Source organism: Clupea harengus, chromosome 10 (genome assembly GCF_900700415.2).
Source record: "Clupea harengus chromosome 10, Ch_v2.0.2, whole genome shotgun sequence".
Classification (NCBI taxonomy): domain Eukaryota; kingdom Metazoa; phylum Chordata; class Actinopteri; order Clupeiformes; family Clupeidae; genus Clupea; species Clupea harengus.
Window position 1 is genome coordinate 3,700,044 of NC_045161.1, and position 21,000 is coordinate 3,721,043.

General features: G+C 41.7%; 1 protein-coding gene across 1 annotated transcript in view; it reads right to left on the bottom strand.

Annotated features, from left to right (window-relative positions):
* Positions 1 to 21,000, bottom strand: part of LOC105913154 (inactive N-acetylated-alpha-linked acidic dipeptidase-like protein 2) — a 242,130-nt gene that overhangs the window by 57,997 nt on the left and 163,133 nt on the right. The window contains exons 6-9 of the mRNA XM_031575034.2: positions 12,855 to 12,998; positions 6,149 to 6,244; positions 2,444 to 2,649; positions 1,773 to 1,901 (exon numbers count right to left, since the gene is read on the bottom strand). Of these exons, the coding sequence (XP_031430894.1) occupies positions 1,773 to 1,901; positions 2,444 to 2,649; positions 6,149 to 6,244; positions 12,855 to 12,998 (575 nt within the window). The remainder of the gene's footprint in view (positions 1 to 1,772; positions 1,902 to 2,443; positions 2,650 to 6,148; positions 6,245 to 12,854; positions 12,999 to 21,000) is intronic.

The window sequence follows — 21,000 nt, forward strand, 5'->3', positions numbered from 1 at the left end:
AAGTCAGACACAAACAGAGGCTTGTATCTTTGATTGGATGGGAATTCATCCAATTATCATACTAATAAGATCATCTTATGTCTTGTAGCTTGGGAGGAGAGGGGGAGTTAGGCCAGATACTATTACCGTAAGTCATGGGAAATTTGCAAATGAGTTCAAAATGATGGGGATGAATTATAGACAGCATAGCATGGGGGTAGGTAGGCTCTCCACACAATTGAAAACTGAAACCACAGACCTGCTGGAAAGACCAAACTTTTTAGACTGCCGTGTTAGGGAGAAATAGATCTGATTTATGGAATCAGGAAAATAGGCAGTAATGATAAAATGTCATTGTGGGTGCTTAAAATGAAAGCCCAAGCGCAAAGAAAGAACCAGTGGCATATTCATGAGAGCCTGTAACCTGTGGACATATGAAGAGCAGTGTGAAAGGCTGGCTCGACATTTCAAATCAACATTTATTTCTGAGAGTAACGTGACTGCATTGACAATTGTGCTTTGACGAGCGGGCTCTGAAAGCCAAGGATGACTCAGTGAAAGGGACAATGAAAGATAATTATTCTACGTCTACCAGTATGTTAAATCATTCATATAGCAACGTTTCCTTTCTCCCCCTGCTCCAAACGGCCACAGACATTTGGAGGACATTCTCCCTCCTGTGTCTCGAGACAAGTCTACATTTGCAGTCTGTCTGTAGCTTGATTATATTTATCATAACAGCTTATAGCCGTCATGGAACTGAGCACTCCGAGGGGTTCCACTGCAATTACATATAAAGAGTAATATAACACTGTTATATCAGGAAATATAATTTGTCATAAACACTTATGACTGTATATGGCAACTGCCACGACATGCTTATGACATGGTCCTGTTCACCTGATGGTGGAGGTTTCCAGTAATGTGTTGCCCAGTAAGTTACACTGCCTGGAAATAAAAACAGAATTGCTATGACTCCGTCACATGCTGTGACTTTTCCCAAGGTTCAGGACACTACCATTTATACTAACTCTGTCATCATATTCTGCATGGAGTATGTCCTCTGCTATTCATGTAGCTGATTCTAAATAAGAACTTCCACGTGAACGCAGGCAAGCTGGAACCGTGTGGTTCTCTGAAAAGGTTGCCAAGACTTTGGAGATTTAATAACTTAACACGTTAAGACCTGGCTGAAGGTCATAGGAAATGGGACCAGTCGTGTATGTGAGCGTGCCATTTCTCCATCTGCAATCCTGCCCGAGAGTTCCAACTGTGCGCTCTGAATGGGTCAAGACTTCCTTTATTACTCTGAAATGTCACAGGTGGACTGGCATTTAGGCTAATGAACAGAAATATTGTTTCAGAGAAAATAATGGGGTCTTCTGTCATTACCACCATCCAGCTGCCCCTCTCTGACCTGCAAGATTTCCCTGTCAGATGGAGCTCCAAGACCAGGGGACTCATTGACAACATTTAAATAGGTTAAGCTCTTCACCACCTCCTTGTCACCTCATGCAATTACACAAATTCCGAAAGCTAGCAGAGACGGGAAATGAAAATCCAACAGGATATTGAGATAATCGAAATCTGGCTCTTGATGAGATAAAAATGTGAACGCTATATCCATTTTAAGAGCTCACAAGAAACTCAGTCTGGTAGGTTGGTTGAATGACACTTCCAGGCATTTCGCTCAAAAATTGACATACATCATGGTTGGGTATGTTCTACCCTCTGTAATATTTACGACTTTGACTTAAACCTTAACTATATGTGTATATGTAAGAGAAAGGTACCTTATGGATGTCAGAGGCCAGCTGAAATAGTGAGGGCGATGCTGTGGAACAGGCTGACCTCCCCACTGTGACTGGACTGTAGAGACTGATATAAGCCACAGCACTATTCTCCAACACCACACGATTCTCCTGGGGGACATAAGAGAGGCATCATCATCACCATCATCGTCGTCATCTTCATCTTCACCATCTTCTTCTTTATCAAAGTTGTAATTACCATAGCTACAACCCTTCCTAACATCACAAGGGTGACCAGAAGTACCAAAAATGGTTCAATACAAAAAAAAAAACAGTACAGGGCTTATTTGACTTCTTAATTATGATACTTTTGATTGCACTTCCACCACTGCCTGCCAGAAGAGTTTCATTAACTCTGAGTGAAAGAGCTACTGCCTTCCATCTGTCTCTTCTCATTTCTCATGGCCTGTTGGCTGTTTTTTGTCTGGCAAAGTAAACAAAGCAGGTGGATAAGCATTCATGACCTCTCATTAAACCCCATCATGTTGGCTCACCAGCGGGGGAGAACATCTCTGGTCTAGCACATACAACACTGTTGTTTCATTTTGGTACTTGCAAATACATCTGGACATTCTAAAATGGCCAATTCCACCGAGGCATTATGCAAGGGCTACTGAGTCAACAGGCACAAACTTGGACTTTTCTGACTTTACCTCCCCCCACTCAAATGATCCAATGCTACCCAGTGCCGACCCCCCCCAGGAGGAGAAAACGATGGTACGGTCTGGCTGCCAGCCCCGGCGGGCCTGAGACATCATGGAGGAAATGAGCTGAGTCATGATGGCGGCACCACTACTCCAGTCCTCTGAAGAACCATTGTGCCAGCTGCCGTGACGACTGCCCGCGAGAATGTATCGATCTGTGTTGTAGGGGGGAAAAAAAGAACAATGACAAACACACATGAAAAGCGCACGTGACAAACACACATGAAAAGCGCACGTGACAAACACACATGAAAAGCGCACGTGCACACTGTACTGTCGGCTAACTTTCATTTCTCAATTCAATTCACAACAAGAGATTTCTTAAATTCTTGAAACTCACTGAGTTAGCAGTCTTTCCAAACAATGTGCGAGATGTGTTAACCCCCTCCCTATCAATGGCCATCAGGATCAAATTAGAGTTGTGCATCACACATTCAGCACGTGGACATCAAGTATTAAAATCTAACATCTGTTGAAGCAGCAAGGAGGCAAAAGTTCCCTCTCAAAAGATTTGTGGTCCATAGAATAACTTAAGCAGCAAATTATGGTGGACTAATAGCCGGCGGTAAATCTGTGGGGTAATTTTAGGAGTGTTTAAACAGGTAGACATTCTGGCAAGAGGTATGGAGGAGGAGGAGGAGGAGGAGGAGGAGGAAAGATTAAGGACCACCACTGCATCAGGGACATTGATTAAATCATCCACAAGAGGCCAGAGCTGGCCGGTAATTAAAAGCCCATTTGCAGCAGCTAACTGCCCTGCGTTTGCGCAGTAGTGGACCAACATTGTTTTAAAAGGACAGTTAGCTACATTCTGGGTCTACTTGGGGATTTGAACTGAGCCTCTAGATTTCCATTCCAAAACAAGTTCTGGCTAAGATAGACAGCAGCACGATTAACATTTAAAATAAGGTATAGGAAGTGGGCTTCCATATTTTTAACCAGTAAAATCACATCCTTAGAAATAATTTGCAATTCTACCAAGTAAGAAATGAATGAGTGCATTTGAATGTCATTTTTTAATAGTACTACTTTTGCTCAAGCATATGTTTTTTTTTTTTTTTACACAAGACCGTAATCACTCATTCTGCTGCCCTACCATTTCCTCAAAGCCAACCTTTTGATGAAAAAACAACAAAATGTTTAAAATTTGAAGCTGAAAACAAACATAATAATGTGATAATGTTTTAAATAATTAGTGTACAAACATTAGTTTTGGTGTTTCGTTTGCCAAGTTGGTGATGCTTAACGGCTAACATTAATCACATTTAACCTTCAGAAGCCAGGCTAGTGGGTAACATTGTTAGCTAGCTAGCTAGGTTGCTACCTGGTTGACACGTTTATAATACAGGCCAGGTCTTCCAGTTACAAATCTGCCATATTTAGCTTGACGGATTTCCGATTCCCTATTAATTTTCCTGTCAGTGATTTGTCTCCCTGTCTCTGCTTAGTGTAGCAGGTGATCTTGACCTGCAAATTGTGAGTTCCGCACAACCACGAGCTGCAACTTTATAAATATACTGGATAATTTGGTGGAGCAGACTATATAAAGTGGGCATTATAGGCTTTAGGTTGAACATCATCCCACACATTTTAAGCATATTTTAACAAAGGACTACAAAATACCAATAACCTATGGTTTTTTTGATGATGTATTTCCTTCACATGAACATATAGCATACAAATTAATTTGGAGATAATATCAAAACTAGTTGCTTATAAAGATTTTTTTTGCAAATATATGCATAGTGTTACTTAAAAGCAGGGAGGATGGGTAGAATCTGGTAACACTTAAAGTCTTTTAACACTTTTGAACGTAATCAATGGGTAAATTATAAAATGATTGTCTTGATCTGGGTAAGTAATGTAGCGTAGTGCACACTTTAAATGAAGACCGTCAACCCATTTTGAAAGCAGCTTTATTAATCATAAAGCATACTGTGTGCTGTATCCTTCTGTATCTGTTAGGGCTGCATAATCTGTCGTTTACTGGGCAATGGTTATCGATCCTCTGTTGCTGTTGAGCGATCACACTTGGTATTTACTTGTGGAAATGCATCTCTAGTGCATTTTGTTCTTTATTATTCCACCCTTTGTTGTTGCCGCTTCTGCTCCTAGCACTTTTGAGATATCAACTCTGACCCGTCTGTCCTGATCCTGTGCAGTACTCTCTGAATTTGTTTTGCATTTCCCCCAGTCATTTCTCATCCCTTTTCTCCCATTGAAATGAAAGGAAAACACCATCCAATATGGCTGCCACAAATGCTTGGTATCGGTCTGCATGGCTAACTGTTTCCCAGCTGTAAGTTTGCAGATAACGGGAGGTACCAGCTCTATTAAGCAAAGCCCTTATTTCAGTGGATATTTTGTTTGTTGTGATTCGTAATGTAAATGTGAAAAGTGAATTGGCTCACTTGTTAGTTTACTAGCGGGAAATTGATAGTTAGCTAGCAAGCAATCGGCTAGCCACTTAAGTTACCCGGTTGCAAGTAATAATGTAATTATGTTTACGCTACGTTACGTTTAAGTCAGTTATGAAATTAAATCATCAGTGCAAATGCTTGGTGGTGTTGAGACTTTTTCAGTTATTTAACACTATGCGTGGACAGGCATAATGTCTCTGCTTGAATGGGTTAGACTTTCCATGCCAGTAACTTTGCTGGTAGAAATAGTCGACAAGTTAGGGACTAACTGAACATGTTTTGTAGGGCTGTATGAGGTGTTGTATGTTTGCTATCTAACACAAGCTGGTTTGCTATAAAATTGGCACATTTCTCATCAACCAATCAATTAATTAATCCGCTGACAAAAAAAAAAAACTCACCAATAACTCTGTTATATGAAATATTTAAAACGGGCAACTTCAGAAATGTTCAGCTGCCTTCTTTCAAATGAATGTAAAGTTAGTGACAAACTGAATATGCTCTGCGGGTCTACGCTACTCGTTATGGATGAGAGCTGTGGAAAAAGCAATAACTCATAAAAGAATGCACTGCTGAATCTTTGAATGTAATAGGCTATGGTTAGGATATAGGATATTCATCATTGTATTGCAAAAAGTGGGTAGCAATAATACTATGACAGAAACATCAAGGCAGGTGTGTGTTAGCTAACTATTAAGTCTGTTAAACTGACAGAGTTTCTCTGTATCCTAATAATACCATGGCCATTACCCATCCATCTTCAAACCACACATATACATACATACTTTGTTTAACAGAGTATTCAAGAACACACCAACAGATTGCTCTCACACCTAAATAAAATGTATTGATGAACAAAAACATTTATGTGATACGTGTGCACCCCTGTCCTTGCAAAAAAGGACATTCTGACTGATAATCAGTGACTATAGTAATGTAAATGATTACAGACGTCTCTATTCATCATTCTATGTGTGTATGTGCATGTGTACAATTTTGTCACAATTTCCTGTGTACTGTCCTCATTCCCTATCATGTCTGATCTGTGCAGTTACTGTTAGTGATCCACTGCTGCTGTTGAGCAATCACACACTTCTCTAGGTCTCTCCACTTCTCACACATCTCTAGTTGCTTCTGTCACATTATCAATATACAATATCAGTATATTGACTTGCTAGGCCAACCCCTCTCTGCCCTGCTTGGCCATGTGAGTGGCATGTGAAGAGCCGCCTACCTGGATTAATCCTTCCTTTCAGGTAGCCAATGACATTGTGAATCGTCCTGTATGATGCTTGGGTCCCAACATTTAATGTGATTATTTTTTTTTGGGCTGAAAGACAAACGTTTGAATGTGTGACACAGAGATTAAATGCAGCACTCAATGCATAACAAAAACCTTTTCATTTTCCATAAAGGGACAGCAGGCACTTCAAAATATACTTAGGAAATATGTCCTTGGTACTTTTGCAGAAAATGAAATAAATCATATTCAGGGAAAAAACAACATTGTAAGTGACAATTGTTCTACCTCTATTCAAAACAAAACAAGCATCAATCTTGTACTGTTTCTTCCATGCTGGTCTAATCTATCTTCATGAACACTCATAAGTACAATTACTCAAGAGGAAATGGATGATGTGAGTGACGTCGATCACAGCGCAACCATTGTGAAGGACACGCTGGCGGTCATTATAAAACATGAACAGTAGAATGACAGCAGGGAACAAGAAAGCAATCAGGTTTAAAAAAAAAAAACTCCAAACATGCTTTTCAGAATCAAATTTCAAAATGGCGCCAGGGTTTTCAACTCTTTTGTTATATTTCCTGAGACAACGTGTTGGAATGAAGGACACTTGATCTGCTGAACTGAGTGACATTTGCATGTGAAACAGCCAAAATCCAACAGTTTTTCACCTATTTGATGACAAGACATTAAATGCAGAAACAAACTGTAATCAGACGGCAACATCCTACATGTCAATGCAGTAAGAGAACAAGATATGTGAACTGGCATCACTATATGTAATTAATATCACTAACAGATGAGTCCTTAGCCATAGCAGCACCAGATGGGGACTTGATTCACAGTGACATAGAACAACACTGCCAATTTGCATTTAGTATTATGTGTAATGACAGGCAAAGCAGCGATGCCATGCGCTACATGACTAAAGCACCATGGCGGTGGGTCTGGCTGTGATGGCTCCGTATTTCTGGGTCCCTCTGAGAGAGAGTGCTGGTCAAGAGCTACTCTGAGAGGTAAACAGATGGCCTACTTCAGCCCAGCTCTACAACCACACATCCTGTCCGCCGGTGATCGATACAAACCTAGCGTCTCCCTCAAGAGCTCCCAAGTGACATTGATGCCACTTCTCCACTTCGAGAGCCTCAATGCTTCACTCCACCCCAGAAGCAGACGCCTCAATGCTTCACTGAACGCATGGGCAGATTAATTACTTAGAATACATTCAACCACAATAAAAGATCTCAAGATATTTAGGATGTTCCTTATTTCCCTGTTATTACACAGGAATTTGCGTAGCATCACCAGTTTAATAGAAAAGACATTTCCTACTATTTACTAGGTATTACTAAATATTTACTGTAAGACATGTGTTTTTTAAAACAATAACAAGAGAGACAGACAGTGAGAAGAAAGAGAAAGACAGGAAACTAAAATGACAAAGGAGGGACTTCTGATTCGCTCTAGTCATCACAATCCCATCCTTCTCCACAACAGCAATGCACACACAAGAACAACTGCTGAGAAGAGCGTCATAAAACGCTCGTTTTTTTTAGGACTTGGGGCTTGATTGAAATGAAGGGGGCAGATTAAAAGACCAAACACCCATGACTTTCCCTGCAGATAAGATGGGCAGGGGGGAAGAACAGACACACTGGATGCACTTGATGAGAATACACTCAGACTATGCATGCCAATCAATCCTCCCTCCCTGCTCTACACACACACAAACACACTCACACACTGTCTCTCCGTCTTTCTTTTTCTTTCTCTCTCTCTCTCTCTCTCTTTCTCTCTTTCTCTCTCTATCTCTCTCTCTCTCTCTGTCTTGCTAATTATTGAGGGTCAAACAGGGAATGTGAATATTACTCATGCATACTTTAATCAATATTCATCATCAATACCAGAGTGGATGAAAGTAAACCCTGTATCCCACAAGATTTTCCCTATCCTCATCTTCTTTTCTACGCTCTCTCTCTATCTCTCTTCCTCCCTCTCTCTCTCTATCTCTCTTCCTCTCTCTCTCTCTCTCTCTCTCTCCCTCTCTCTCTCTCTCTCTCTCATCACTAGTCATCCAGCCCCCACTCCTGCAACCCTGCACATGGAGGGTGTGATTCCCCAGTTCAAACAGAGTGGCAGTGAAGAGGATGTAGATTCTCTCCAGGTTTAAGGCGAAGGCAGAATTGAAAATTCCTTTTTAAGAGAGCTGACGGGTAGCGGGCAGATGTTCCGGCCTTGGGGTGTAGTGCACAGACACTGACTTTTTTATTAGCTTGCCGCGGTGCAAATATCACAGGGAAATAAAGATTAAGAAGTTGCCACTGAAGATGTAAGCCTCATGAACACAAATAGGGGGACCCTGGAACCACGGTTCATTGATATAGAGCCTTTATGCCTCCAAGTAATTTAATTTCATATAAAAATTCAGTGGCCGTCTTGCAGGGCACTGGATCTCATTTATCACTTTTGACAAAAGCACAAATGACTTTGGATGAAGAGCAAGGGATGAACATGCAGCTCTGCAGTGGCTTTTAAGAGCTTCGCTGCACAGGTGATCTTACAGAAAATAGACTTACACTTATCCTCTCTGCAGCATACACACACACAAGAGATGCCATCCACATGTGGAGTTTACTGATATACCGTGCAAAGTGAAAAATTATCACCGTCGTCATATTTTCTTTTGTATGTGTAAAGTTGAGACAACTTAGGCTTACGCTATACTTTTGGATCAGTGGTTTGGGATTACGTGAACTCTACACTCTTAGTTCAGTCATGCTCTGTCAGCATAGTCTAGCAGTACAGCATTGTTTGGGGTCAACAAAGTTCATAGTTCTCAGAACTTGGACTGCACAGCTGCAAATGAAAAAGAAATACACAGTGGAGCATCTTTTTTAATAGGATTCATTGCTCCAGGCAAATATCTGTTTGCTGACAGAAGGTTTTGTTTTCATGTGTAGCTAAAACAACAAGCAGTTGACTGTGTCAAACTATACTTTCAGTCAGTTCTTGAGGAGTATTTCATGAGTGACAGTGTTTTACGCCTAAAGAGTGCTTGGAACATTATCTCTTGTCTTACTTTACTTACATTAGATAATTGTATTCCATTTGCACTACAGTAATGATATGTTACATGTGAACAAGATTACCACACTACCAAAGTCATGATATGGTCTGTCACAATATTTCATCCATACCGAGAATCCCCATTTCATTACATTAGTTTCAAAATTTGAACCTGGAAAAAAATATTCCTGTCAAGCTGATCCACACAATTCAAAAGCAATTTGAAAGAGGCAACCATGTCAATTGCCACGCAGAGCAGAGACCAACAGCAAAGACTTACTTGTGTTTTGCTGCAAACCCGTTGATCAGGAACAACTGCCACTTAATTAAATACATTTTCTATAAATCGAACCTAAAAATAGAAGCAATACGATTTTTACCTCGACTTTAATCAAATGATGGGTAAAGTACCATGACTGAAACCGTTACCAACTGGACTACCTGGGCACAGCAATCAACTCCATTGTAATTAAAGAAGCCAGAGTGTTTCTAAAAAGCTATTTCACATATTGTTCTGCTCCCACGCAGTGACTACTTAAAGCATTCAGCCCGGGCCCCTGAGACCCAGAGCGCTCGCACAGAAGACAGACGGGGCCTCACAGAAAATCGGAATTCGTCTGGGCTCTCGCTTTATTTGCTATTGAATTCTTTTTTTTTCATCTTTAACGGTCGTCTGAGATGAGATGAAAATGACCAGAGTGGGACAAATACACGTGGCAATGAATGAGAGATCATTCCATGTGACACGCGGTGGGGCACCAAGAACAATGCATTATCTGCCACGACGTCGTGGGTGGGTGGGTTCAGAGCTGGCAGGAGCACATTCACCGGTGTCTATCTCCACACGGGTAACACGCAAGCCGCCTTTGCTCCTCAGCGCCCTGTCTCAATTCAACAGTGGGAATTGGAAATTAGAGAATACCGGTGCATTACAGAGAGCCTTAATTGAAAGTGGATAAGAAAAAAGGCAAAAGCAAAAAAAAAAAAAAAAAAAAACGAGAGGACAGATAGAAACAAATGATTTGAGACCTTTGGAGTGGTCAGTGTTTCACCAGCAATCGATAGAGCACAGATTACCAGCCATCCGCATTTGATCGAGCTAATGGAACATTGCAGCTTACGGCTCGCTGGGTTTGGCTGGCTTGGCGGTGGTGGTGGTGGTGGGGGGGGGGTATCGGGGAGGCTAAGAGGGCCTGGGGAAGACAGGGACAATTGGGCTTCTTCCCCACTGGTCTGCAATCGATGCTGTTCTGGTTGAGCCTACTGATATTTTGATCACATTGATTGCTGTGCATCAGGGTCAGGAGGCAGTTCGAGTCACTGCTCAGGAGTTACGGGGCATTACATGTTTGCTGATCCAAGCAGAGTGTGAGAGACAGGGGGGTGAGAAGGTGACAAAGCTGACCTTAAGAGATCCCTCAGGGCTCACTCAGACAAGTTTATGACCAAAAGTATACGATGTGCTAAAATGTTTAAAAATGAAACATTATTCTAGTGAATGACCAATGCAAAGAGCTTCACTGGTGAAGTCCCTTGCTGAAAGATTCAATCTGTCCAATCTTTTACACCTGGAGCAATATCCAATTTACCAGAATCACCTAGAAACGCACCAATGCACACATTGCTCAAATTTACAACAGGCATAGTACAATGTATTCTCTCTCACACACACACACACACACACAAATGCATCCAAACAGACACCATTCATGTACCACTCCATGACCTGATCACTAGGACCTTTATAAGCTCCCACTGAAGCATTAGCATTGTTCCATTGAAGTAAGAACTGCATTCTCAAAGAAAAAGCCGTTTGCCTCATAATCAACCCGATAGAATCCGTCTTTTACTTCTTTTTGGTAACTTTGAGTCGAAGGGATTTGACTCGGAGCCCATTTTCCCTCACTTTGTCACTTGAGCCCGAATCCTGCTCTGTCTATCAAGGCAAGACAACGGCACTGCAACAATCTCGCTGGTCTCCTGGGTGACGATGCAAAGATAAGAGGGGATTTTCAGTCAATAGCAGGAATTAGAGCTTAATACCCCCATTAAAAAGCCTGAAGCAGATGCCGGCGTAAACACACCAGAGGAGGGCCTGCAAAGTGTAGGTCTCGCTGGTTTCACACACACACACACACACACCGTCCTCAAGCAAACCCCTATCCTTCAACACAATATCAGGAAATCACACAACCCTCATCGAAAATCATCCAACTTCGTATACCAGAGGTCAAACTCTAAAACTATGGCAAAAAAAAACACAAAATTCTGATTTCTGGTACAATCATGGTTTACTTTCTTGTCTGTTACAGAATCCAACAGTAGGCCAGGCCAAACCTTGATTCAGAGTGTTAATAACCAAGGCTCGTTGTGGGAGTGCATTAAGAGGGAATAGATCCCACAAACATTTACAAAACCATTGGTGTCAAATTATTGGACAGTTGTGGGGCGTCACTCTGGTGATAAATTGCTCGGTGGGGTTGTAGAAATTTGCAACAAGGGCATTATATAGTGTAGGTCGCTAGAGTAAAAGGCAATAACGAAGATCACACATTACATACCACCGGTGCACATTACGTTTTTTTATCATTAAATTAAAAACATCATTTCACTTGAACAATGGCCTATTACTCCAGCCTTGCTATTTCAATCTAATTATGTACCAATGAGCACCTCTTGAATTTGTCACTTTTATGGATCTGATGACATCTTTTTTTTTTTTTCCGGGGAGCAGTGACCACATTACTTGTTAAATCTGACCTCTCACAGCCATCACCACTGGGAACTGTGCCGGTACGCGCCTGACCGACCATCCACTCACAGATTCAATTAAGGCCCAAGAGGATCCCCACAAGCTCTGCTGACTGACACGTGTAATGGACTCGGACGTATACGGCCATGATGAGAGTGGCCGAGAGATGATGTAGAGTGCCCACTGCAATACACCGTGGATATAATAACCTACTTTTAGCCTGGCACTACTCTCGCAGCGACACGTAAATCAACGTAATAATTTACTCTCCTTTACTCGCTGCACGCCTAGCCCCTTCATTCAAAGTGGAGGGCCTACCATCTTTGGTTCTCACAGCAGGGAGGCATCAGTACCACAGTGCAGTAGGCTAGCAGTTGGTGTTTCTGATAGCATATTAAGGGCCACTTTGCATCCCAGATATACAAACACAGAGAGGCAGTGCCTCAGATCTCGATCTCGATCTCTCTCTCTCTTCTCTCTCTCTCTCTCTCTGATGGACAGGAGGTGGTGTTTCCCTGTTTCGGCCACAGCTCGCCGATGGGTGTTCTGGCAGAGAGGGGTGGGGAGGAGGTGTCAGCCCCGTTTGAACACAGCAGGACTTCAGAGCTCCTGGCCATCAAAAGAGCGGCTAGGCACCGACACCTACCTTGAGGGAATGGTCATGCTGGGGTGATGGGGTGTAGAGGAGGTGTATGGATATGGATGTATGTGTGTGTGTGTGTGTGTGTGTGTGTGTGTGTGTGTGTGTGTGTGTGTGTGTGTGTGTGTGTGTGTGTGTGTGTGTGTGAGTGTGTGTGTGTGTGTGTGTGTGTGTTGCTAGAGCATGTCAGTCTTTCTCAGCACCCAAATGTTGGCTCCTGCAGAGAAGAATACATTTACCTGAGGCAGACTGCATAGCCAGCGGGGTACATGGGTGTCCCTGACCCATAGTAGCTGCAGACATAATCTCTTTGGCCAGACCTGCGGAGATTGGCTGAACCAGCAGTGATGTTAGGTACGGTCTCTCCTCTCGGTAGCTTCCCTCTGTTGGAACACACGACAAAAGATCATATTTATCAACTGTAATACAAAAAGCAAGTCAACACAATACAGGCAAATTATATTGGCCTGTTATGCCCTTCTCTGTTGTGCAACTCGGCCAATCAGTTCAGGTGCACTTCAGTGTGCAAATGGATTAATGCAACAATGCAAAATGACAATTAGCAATCACTTCATTTACCCTCTCGTCTAAACATGGTTTCAGCAGAGTACAGGCAAAAGTGCCACTCTTTAAACAACCTATGTTAGCACAAGTGTGTGTGTGTGTGTGAGTGTGTGAGTGTATGTGTGTGTGAGTGGGTCATATTCACAGAGCACATAGATTTTTTCAAAATGAAATGAGTGCAGAAGGTGAGTGATCCATAGGAAATCAGTACAGAATGAGAACGTCTGAGGGGGGATGGACAAGAGGGAGAGAAAGAAATAGCGAGGAGAAAGAAATAGACCGAAAAAAAGTGAGAGGAAAATAAGAGAGTGAACAGAGAGAAGGTGAGGGTGAGAGTGAGCGAGAGAGACAGAGAGAGAGAGAGAGAGAGAGAAGAAGGTGAGGGTGAGAGAGAGAGAGAGAACACAACAATCAGTATGAAAGAGCGTGGTAGTGAGAGGGCCAGCGAGCACAGTCAGGGATGTCTCCTCTCATATCAAGGCTCCTCTGCTTCCTGATTGCGGCTCACCGGCTCCCTGCTAATAGGCTGGCGGATTTTAAGTTGGAAGTAATGGTTTCCACTGAACCAATGGGGATTTAGATGGGCGAAATGCTCCATCGATTCAGCCTCATTAAAAGTGGGAAAAGGGTGAGCCTAATCCCGCTTCAGGAGCAAATTTATTTAGGGGTTCAATTTTCCACCAGCAGAGTACCTCTGGTGTGATGGGTCCAGTCATACATGAGCAGTAGTCCCCAGCTTCTGACTACTGCCATGTTTGGACTTTGGCGCTGATTATATTTGCGAGCTATCCATGGTGCTTACACTTAACAAATGGTTCATTAAGGTATATGTGATACATGGCGGTGAACAGGATTTTTTATTTTTTTTAAAGACATTACAATAAAACTTCTTAAAACATTCTTATCCTCAAGCCTCAAGTACAAACAGCATAGGCCATTTCACCAGTCGTTCAGCATAACACTGATGTTTTGATGGCCAAAGAGGAAACCGCAGGATTCAATTTTGAACAGAATCAAGACTATACTACCACTTCAAAACCAACATAGAAGAAATCATAAAATCAAAGATGAGACAAAAGCACAGCTAAGTATTTGCTTTCACTTTTTATGAAAAAAAAAAATGATTTGGCCAAGCTTCACGATCATATCATGAATTCAGAAAAAAAAACCTTCATAAACCTCACGTCCAAGAAACTCAGAGCACAAGCTACATACTATCCCAATTTAAGTTCTGATTATAAACACTATGAGCAATGTATGACACTGCCACCATTGCAAAACTTGTATTTTTCTAACTGAGAGAGGATAAAGACCAAGGAAGGAAGCTAATGAAAGAATGGAGGGCGGTTAGAAATGTGCTTTTTAAAGGTGCTTATATGCCACTGAAATAAAGCATCCTCATGAATTATGGAGGAGCTCTCTGATTGTCTTGGGGCTGTGAAGCGGTTTACAGACACCCAATAAAAGAGCACCTCTCCATATGGCTCTGGCTCTGGCACTCTGCGGAAGGCAGCCTATTCGTCACCATTTTTCAGGTTACAATAACCGGTTCCCTTCGCGATCCTGGAGCAATAACAATAAAAAAACGCCCACGCGACAGCGCCAGGTATGTCAGGGAGTACTCGAAAATATACGTTTGGAATTATAATTACATCCTTCCTCACAATAGAAACGTCTGTGTTAAGGTGTGATGAAAAGAAAGAATGAGAAGATGTGTAACAAAGAAAATTCTCATCAAAAATGCAGTGAAGAAAATATAAGTGCAGGAGTTGTGAGCGTGTTTGTATCTCTGTGTGTTTGTATCTCTCTCTGTGTGTGTGTGTGTGTGTGTGTGTGTGTGTGTGCGTGTGTGTGTGTCTGTGTGCGTATGTGTGTCTGTGTGCGTATGTGTGTGTGTGTGCGTGCGTGTGTGTGTGTGTGTGTGTGTGTGTGAGTGTCTGCGTGCGTATGTGTGTGTGTGCGTATGTGTGTGTGTGTGTGTGTGTGGGGTGGGGAGTGCTTTGCTAAAGTGCTGAAATCTTCAGGGAAACATCCTGAAAACACTCCACCCCTTCTGAGTCACTAATCGCTCCACCTCCGCCACTTTTATTTCCCCCAAACTTGGGAAACATAAACTTCACCCAACAAACAGCTTTTATCTACAATGTTCTGCTCCAAATTCATACGCGACTTCTGTACAGTCCTCCTTTTCCCTTCCCCCAAAAATAACTCAGACGCACTTGTGCCCGTGGACAAAAAAAAAAAAGAAAGAAAAGAGAACCTGAGAGCCAAGAGTTTGCTGCACACACACACACACACACACACACACACACACACACACACACACACACACACACACACACACAGACACAGACACACACACACACACAGACACAGACACACACACACACACACACACACACACACACACACTCCACACTCTCCCATTCTCTCAGAAGTCAAAGCATGGCAAGTTGAGTGCTTATCACGTTGTTGCAGTGTTCTCACAAAGGTAATATGGTCCAGGCCCCTTTCTCCCACCAGCCCTCTCATTTATTACCTCAGGGGGGGGGGGGCTTTCACAGGGGCTGGTAACCCTCAACAGCCATGATTCATGTAGCCAGTGAAATATAAGCACAGTATCTTTATTCTCCATCTGCTGTAATGCAAACGTGATACTGTGTTTTTGTAATCCACTATGTGGACTGTGTGTGTGTGTTTATCTATTTATCTTGTGGTGTCTGCTTGGCCTCTGTTGCTTCAGTATGTGTGTGTGGTGAGGGATGTCAGCCCTTTGAGAATGGATCACAACCTCATATGAACTCAAATTCAGTTTTTTGAAACAGTGTTTTATATAGAGCTACGTACTGCAGAGAATGTCCAACTCAACACCCATACATGATGACATCATGCAAAATCTATTTGTTTGTGATATCACTAAAACATTTAACATGGACTTCAAATGGGAGCACCTCTGCCTTGTCATCCCCTGAACGACTCCCCAAACTGGCCTGATTAGCAGCTCAGACAGGTCTTGCCCAATATACACTCATTTACTCAGTATTATCAGACGTAGTATGGCAACAGCATCCTATTTCTGTATATGAACACGGCAAGATCGATTGAAAATATACAAGGCCAATTTTGTAAGTTAACAAAATGTATGCAATTTTTTTCCCCTTTAACATGGAGATGAAGAACACCCCCTAAAAATGAATGGCTTGTTCATTGCCTATAACCTATATGATTTTATGAACACCAGAGAGATTTTATAATCCAAAAATGCAGCACAATTTTGTACAAATAAATGCGTGGTAAGGCATGGCAATTCATTTTCTACAAACACAATGGCATGTTCTTTCATGTAAATTACACAATTTGTGCACTTTGATGTTACATAGTGCTCACCTCTGTACAGAGGGGGTTCTTTCATGTGTTAGAGATCTTGAGACGCATTGAGTTAGTTGTTCAAAGCTTGATTTACATCACCATGAAGCCCAACATGTTAGTGCAAGTCTGTATTAATATGTGCTCGGGCCTTTTGCATTACATCTTGATGCATGATATTTATATTTCATTTCTCTTGACACTCCTGTTAATCATGTATACAAAGCACACGATGAATGTATGCTCATCTAAAATCAAACCAAATTGCAATGTATGTACCTAATGCTTTGTCAAGCCAAAAAAGAGTGAGATGGAGGGGGAAAAAAGGAGAGCAAAGGAGAGAAATGGAGGGACAAAGCAAGGCAAACAGAGGGCAAAAGAGCAATGGTGTGATGGCTAAGCCCAGTAAATGTGAGACAGGGAATTCTCTCAGCCTTACAGAACTCGTGCTCCAAGGGTGTTCAACTGAGGCAAGCACTGCTCAGATCAATACAGCCAACAGCCGCCCAGATAAGCCTTTCATTACTTCACTGTAATGGAGACTACCAACTCAATGCCACACAGCATATCGGCTCCATTTGGGCCCCAGCAACGGAGCACAGACAAGTTTCTTTTTTTTTCTAAGGCTAGTCTTTAACACTAGTCAAACACACTAGAGTTACTCTCTGCTCGTAAATGGAGGTTGAGATACAAATAAAGCTCTAAGCATTGATTTATTTCTTTATCCTGATCACTTTGGCTTACACTGCATAACATACAGAAGATATTAAGATATATGAGATGTCGGTGTAGTAGCACAGACAGTGGAGTAGGCTACCTACATACGTATCTCTCCAGTCACCCTATTCCTAGCCCAAGCCTTTGTGGGATGATAGGTATGTAAGGGACACAGGTAAGGCAGGATGATCTTCAACTCCAAATAACTAAGTTTATCATCCAGATATTGCCGACATGTAGAGAGAGTGGTGGTGGTCATTACATCATGGAATAATGACTAGCACACAAATACAATACACTAACACAGTAAGTAAAAAGAGAGGGGGTTGTAGCTCAAACTGCTCATTCTTGTGAGCATTGACACCTTGTACTTAGCACTGGTTGGTAACACTAGGGGGAGTTCCAGAGTCTGTTCCGTGATTGGTCAATGCCCCCGGCATGGCCTCTGTGACTGGTCAATGCTTTCAGCACGGCCTCCATGACCGGTCAATGCCTCCAGCACTTTGCACTGACTGGTGGAGAGTGCCACTAGGGGGAGCTCCAGAGCCTGTCCCGTGACCGGTCAATGCCTCCAGCATGGCCTCTGAGACCAGTGAATGACCAGTTTGATCTACAACCCCCTCTCTTTTTATTTGTGTTCGTGTATTTTATTTGTGTGCTAGTCATTATTCCACGATTTCATGACCACCACCACCTCCTCACACACACACACACACACACACATCAGCCTGGGTCTTGGCCAGCTGTCTGAGGACACATGTTCGGTGAGAACATACAGCCATTGATTTTGTTGGAATGTAGGAATATTTTTATAGCAATGGCAATGGTGTGACAAAAAAAGGTTCATTCAGTTGCTTTGTCAGGCTGTCTGCCTTACGACAAATGTCAGTAAGGTTATTTTAGAAAATGTGTGATTTGTGTCTAGATCTGTGCCCTATTTTTTTCCATTTTGTCTCTTTGATAGCTGAACCTGAATAGTGCCAAACGTATTGGTGTTGACTTGGACACTCGGGTGAAGGTGGAGAATCCTGTTGGCAATAGACTGCGCTCTTTAGTAATCTAATTGCTTGAATTAGACACAACTGCATTGGACAAATCATTAGACAATACAATTTCTCATCACAGCTTTGTTGATTACATCTTAATTTACTTAGCCCTCTCACCTAATGACTTTGGTCCCTTTTAATCTCTTTGTCAATGCATTGACCAAATTAACAGCTGGATGTCTCAAAATTTCCTTCAGCTGAAAAAGGACAAAACTGAAATAATCTTATTTGGGGAAAATGAGGCGACTTGGAACTCATTTTGACACAAAAGGACTTAAAGTGAACAACACTGTTTAAAAAACGTCAGCGTCCTCAGTTTTAGCAACCATGTGAAAGCAGCAACTAAACCAGATTTTGAACACAAACACAGCCAAATTTAGAGGCTTCATGTCAAAACATGATTTAGAAAAACTCATTCATGGTTTTATTTCCAGCAGGGTTCATTACTGCAATGGTCTTTTCACAGGCCTTCCTAAAAAAACTCGAGCGGCTTGTACAGAATGCCGCTGCTAGAGTTCTTACAAAAACCAAAATAACTGACCACATTTCTCCAATACTTAAGTCCTTACACTGCTGGTTGTTTATAAATCACTAAATGGGGCAGGACCAAAATACCTCTCAGATATGTTCCAGCAGTACACACCTGCTAGACCTCTCAGATCACTGGAGATAAATCTGCCTACTGTCAGAACTAAACATGACGCAGCTTTTAGACTCTGGAACCAACTTCTTGATGATATCAAAGATGCTCCAACTGTAGCAAGTTTCAAAATTAGACTTAGAACTGTTTTCAGATGCTTTTTGTTAACTGATCGAATGCACTCTAACTTTACCCCCTGTTCTTTTAGCTGATCTAATGCACTTCACATTTTTTTAATCTCTTATTTTTCTACGTTCTTTTAACTGCTCAATTGTAAAACACTTTGAATTACCAATGTGTATGAATGCTATATAAATAAACCTGCCTTGCCTTGCCTTTGAACAAAGGCAAAAACAGTTGTAACTCTAAGAAACACAACTTGAAACATTATGTAAGACAATACAAGCAAACATTACATAACACAGTCAAGAAACATTATATAATGAAAAGCAGCTGCAGCTAATGAAGCTGTTATGAATTCATGAATGATAAAAAGTAAGATACCCTGCTTTGATCAACCCATGTGCATATTAGATGAATGAGGTTGGAGATGCATCTTACCCTTCACACAAGGTGTAGCAAAATGTAAGACAATACTTAGTGTCACAAACAGCCCAATGAGTGCCAAACTTTAAACAAAATCCCCTTCAAATTAAAAAAATTATCAAATGTATTTCCGCCACCGAAAGATACTCGACATATCAACATTGGACTCTACCAGCGGTCAAAATCACTTAAAAAAGATGCTGGCAGATTTTGACTTCAATGGTTTCCATAGCTGTGTCATGTAGTGGTATAGGCTTTGAAATGCTTATTCTATTTCATCCACACAGATTGAACTGATGTGTTGCCTTGGCAGGTCACTGGAGAAAACTTTTTTGCTTTTGGAGATATCAGAGGATAAAACTGCGCTTTGGGAATGGGGATATATCCTGTTTGAAGACCCATTCACACTACTGCTCTGTATTTATTACCAGAGTTCACCTGATGGTTTGTTTTTCTTTTCTGAATTATGCAAGAGCACGAGCATGAGGTACTGATGGCCACATCAACAATCCGCATAAACAACGGTGACTGTTATTTATCAAACTCAGTGCAAAGATGTTACTACATACTCTATCTAGCCTCTGTTCTATGTGTGTGAACTAAACTAATTGTGAACTAAACAAAAACAAAACACAGCTGGGAGTCTGTTTTAAACAGGTCAAAGTTCAAGTCACGGCAGTTTTTCATTCGGCTGCTGAATAATTGAGTTGCAAAGATACACACAGAAGAATGTCTATACAGTGAAGAATTTGACAGACAGAAAATGTTGAAAGGTGGTACAATCATCTGGGACGGCATTATTTGTCCAACTGATTTGTAAATGTCCTGTAGCATTTTTGCCCACACACTACAGAGCACATATTAAAAGAGTCAAAAAATCTCTGAGAAACAGTATTGTCTAAGTTTATTCATTAAATAAAATGTTTCTAAACAAAGTTGGGGAGGAGCTCATAGGGATGATTGACAGCTGTTACTCCCCCCACTTCCACTCTCTGATCTTGAACTAAACATCACCGGTACCCATCAGCAGCCACAGCAGGTCTAACACGGCCATCACGGCCAAAGTCCATTCATTCCACCGCCATGATTTCCAATGCATTGGAAATTATTCATTGTGGACATTATAAGAAAGTGTAAACTATATTACTATATGAACGTGTCATATATCTAAGCACATCGGACTAAATCAACAAGGCGCTGCCCATGACAATAACAAACATGGAGCTCACATTACCCAGAAAGCACTCTGTCTTAAAGGGATTGTGTCTAGCTAACACAGAAAAGCACACAACATAACTGTGTGTGTAGAACATACACCAAACCAGAAAAGGCATAATATAACAGTGTAGGTAAAACATACACTATCCACTGAATAAGGTGAATTATGTCCAGGGTCCACTGCACTACAATTAAAAAAAATATTAAATTCAAGAAGCACAGAAGGCTCTGGAGAGGTCACCCAGAAATAAATGTATAGACCTGGATGCCACACCACTAGCTTCACTC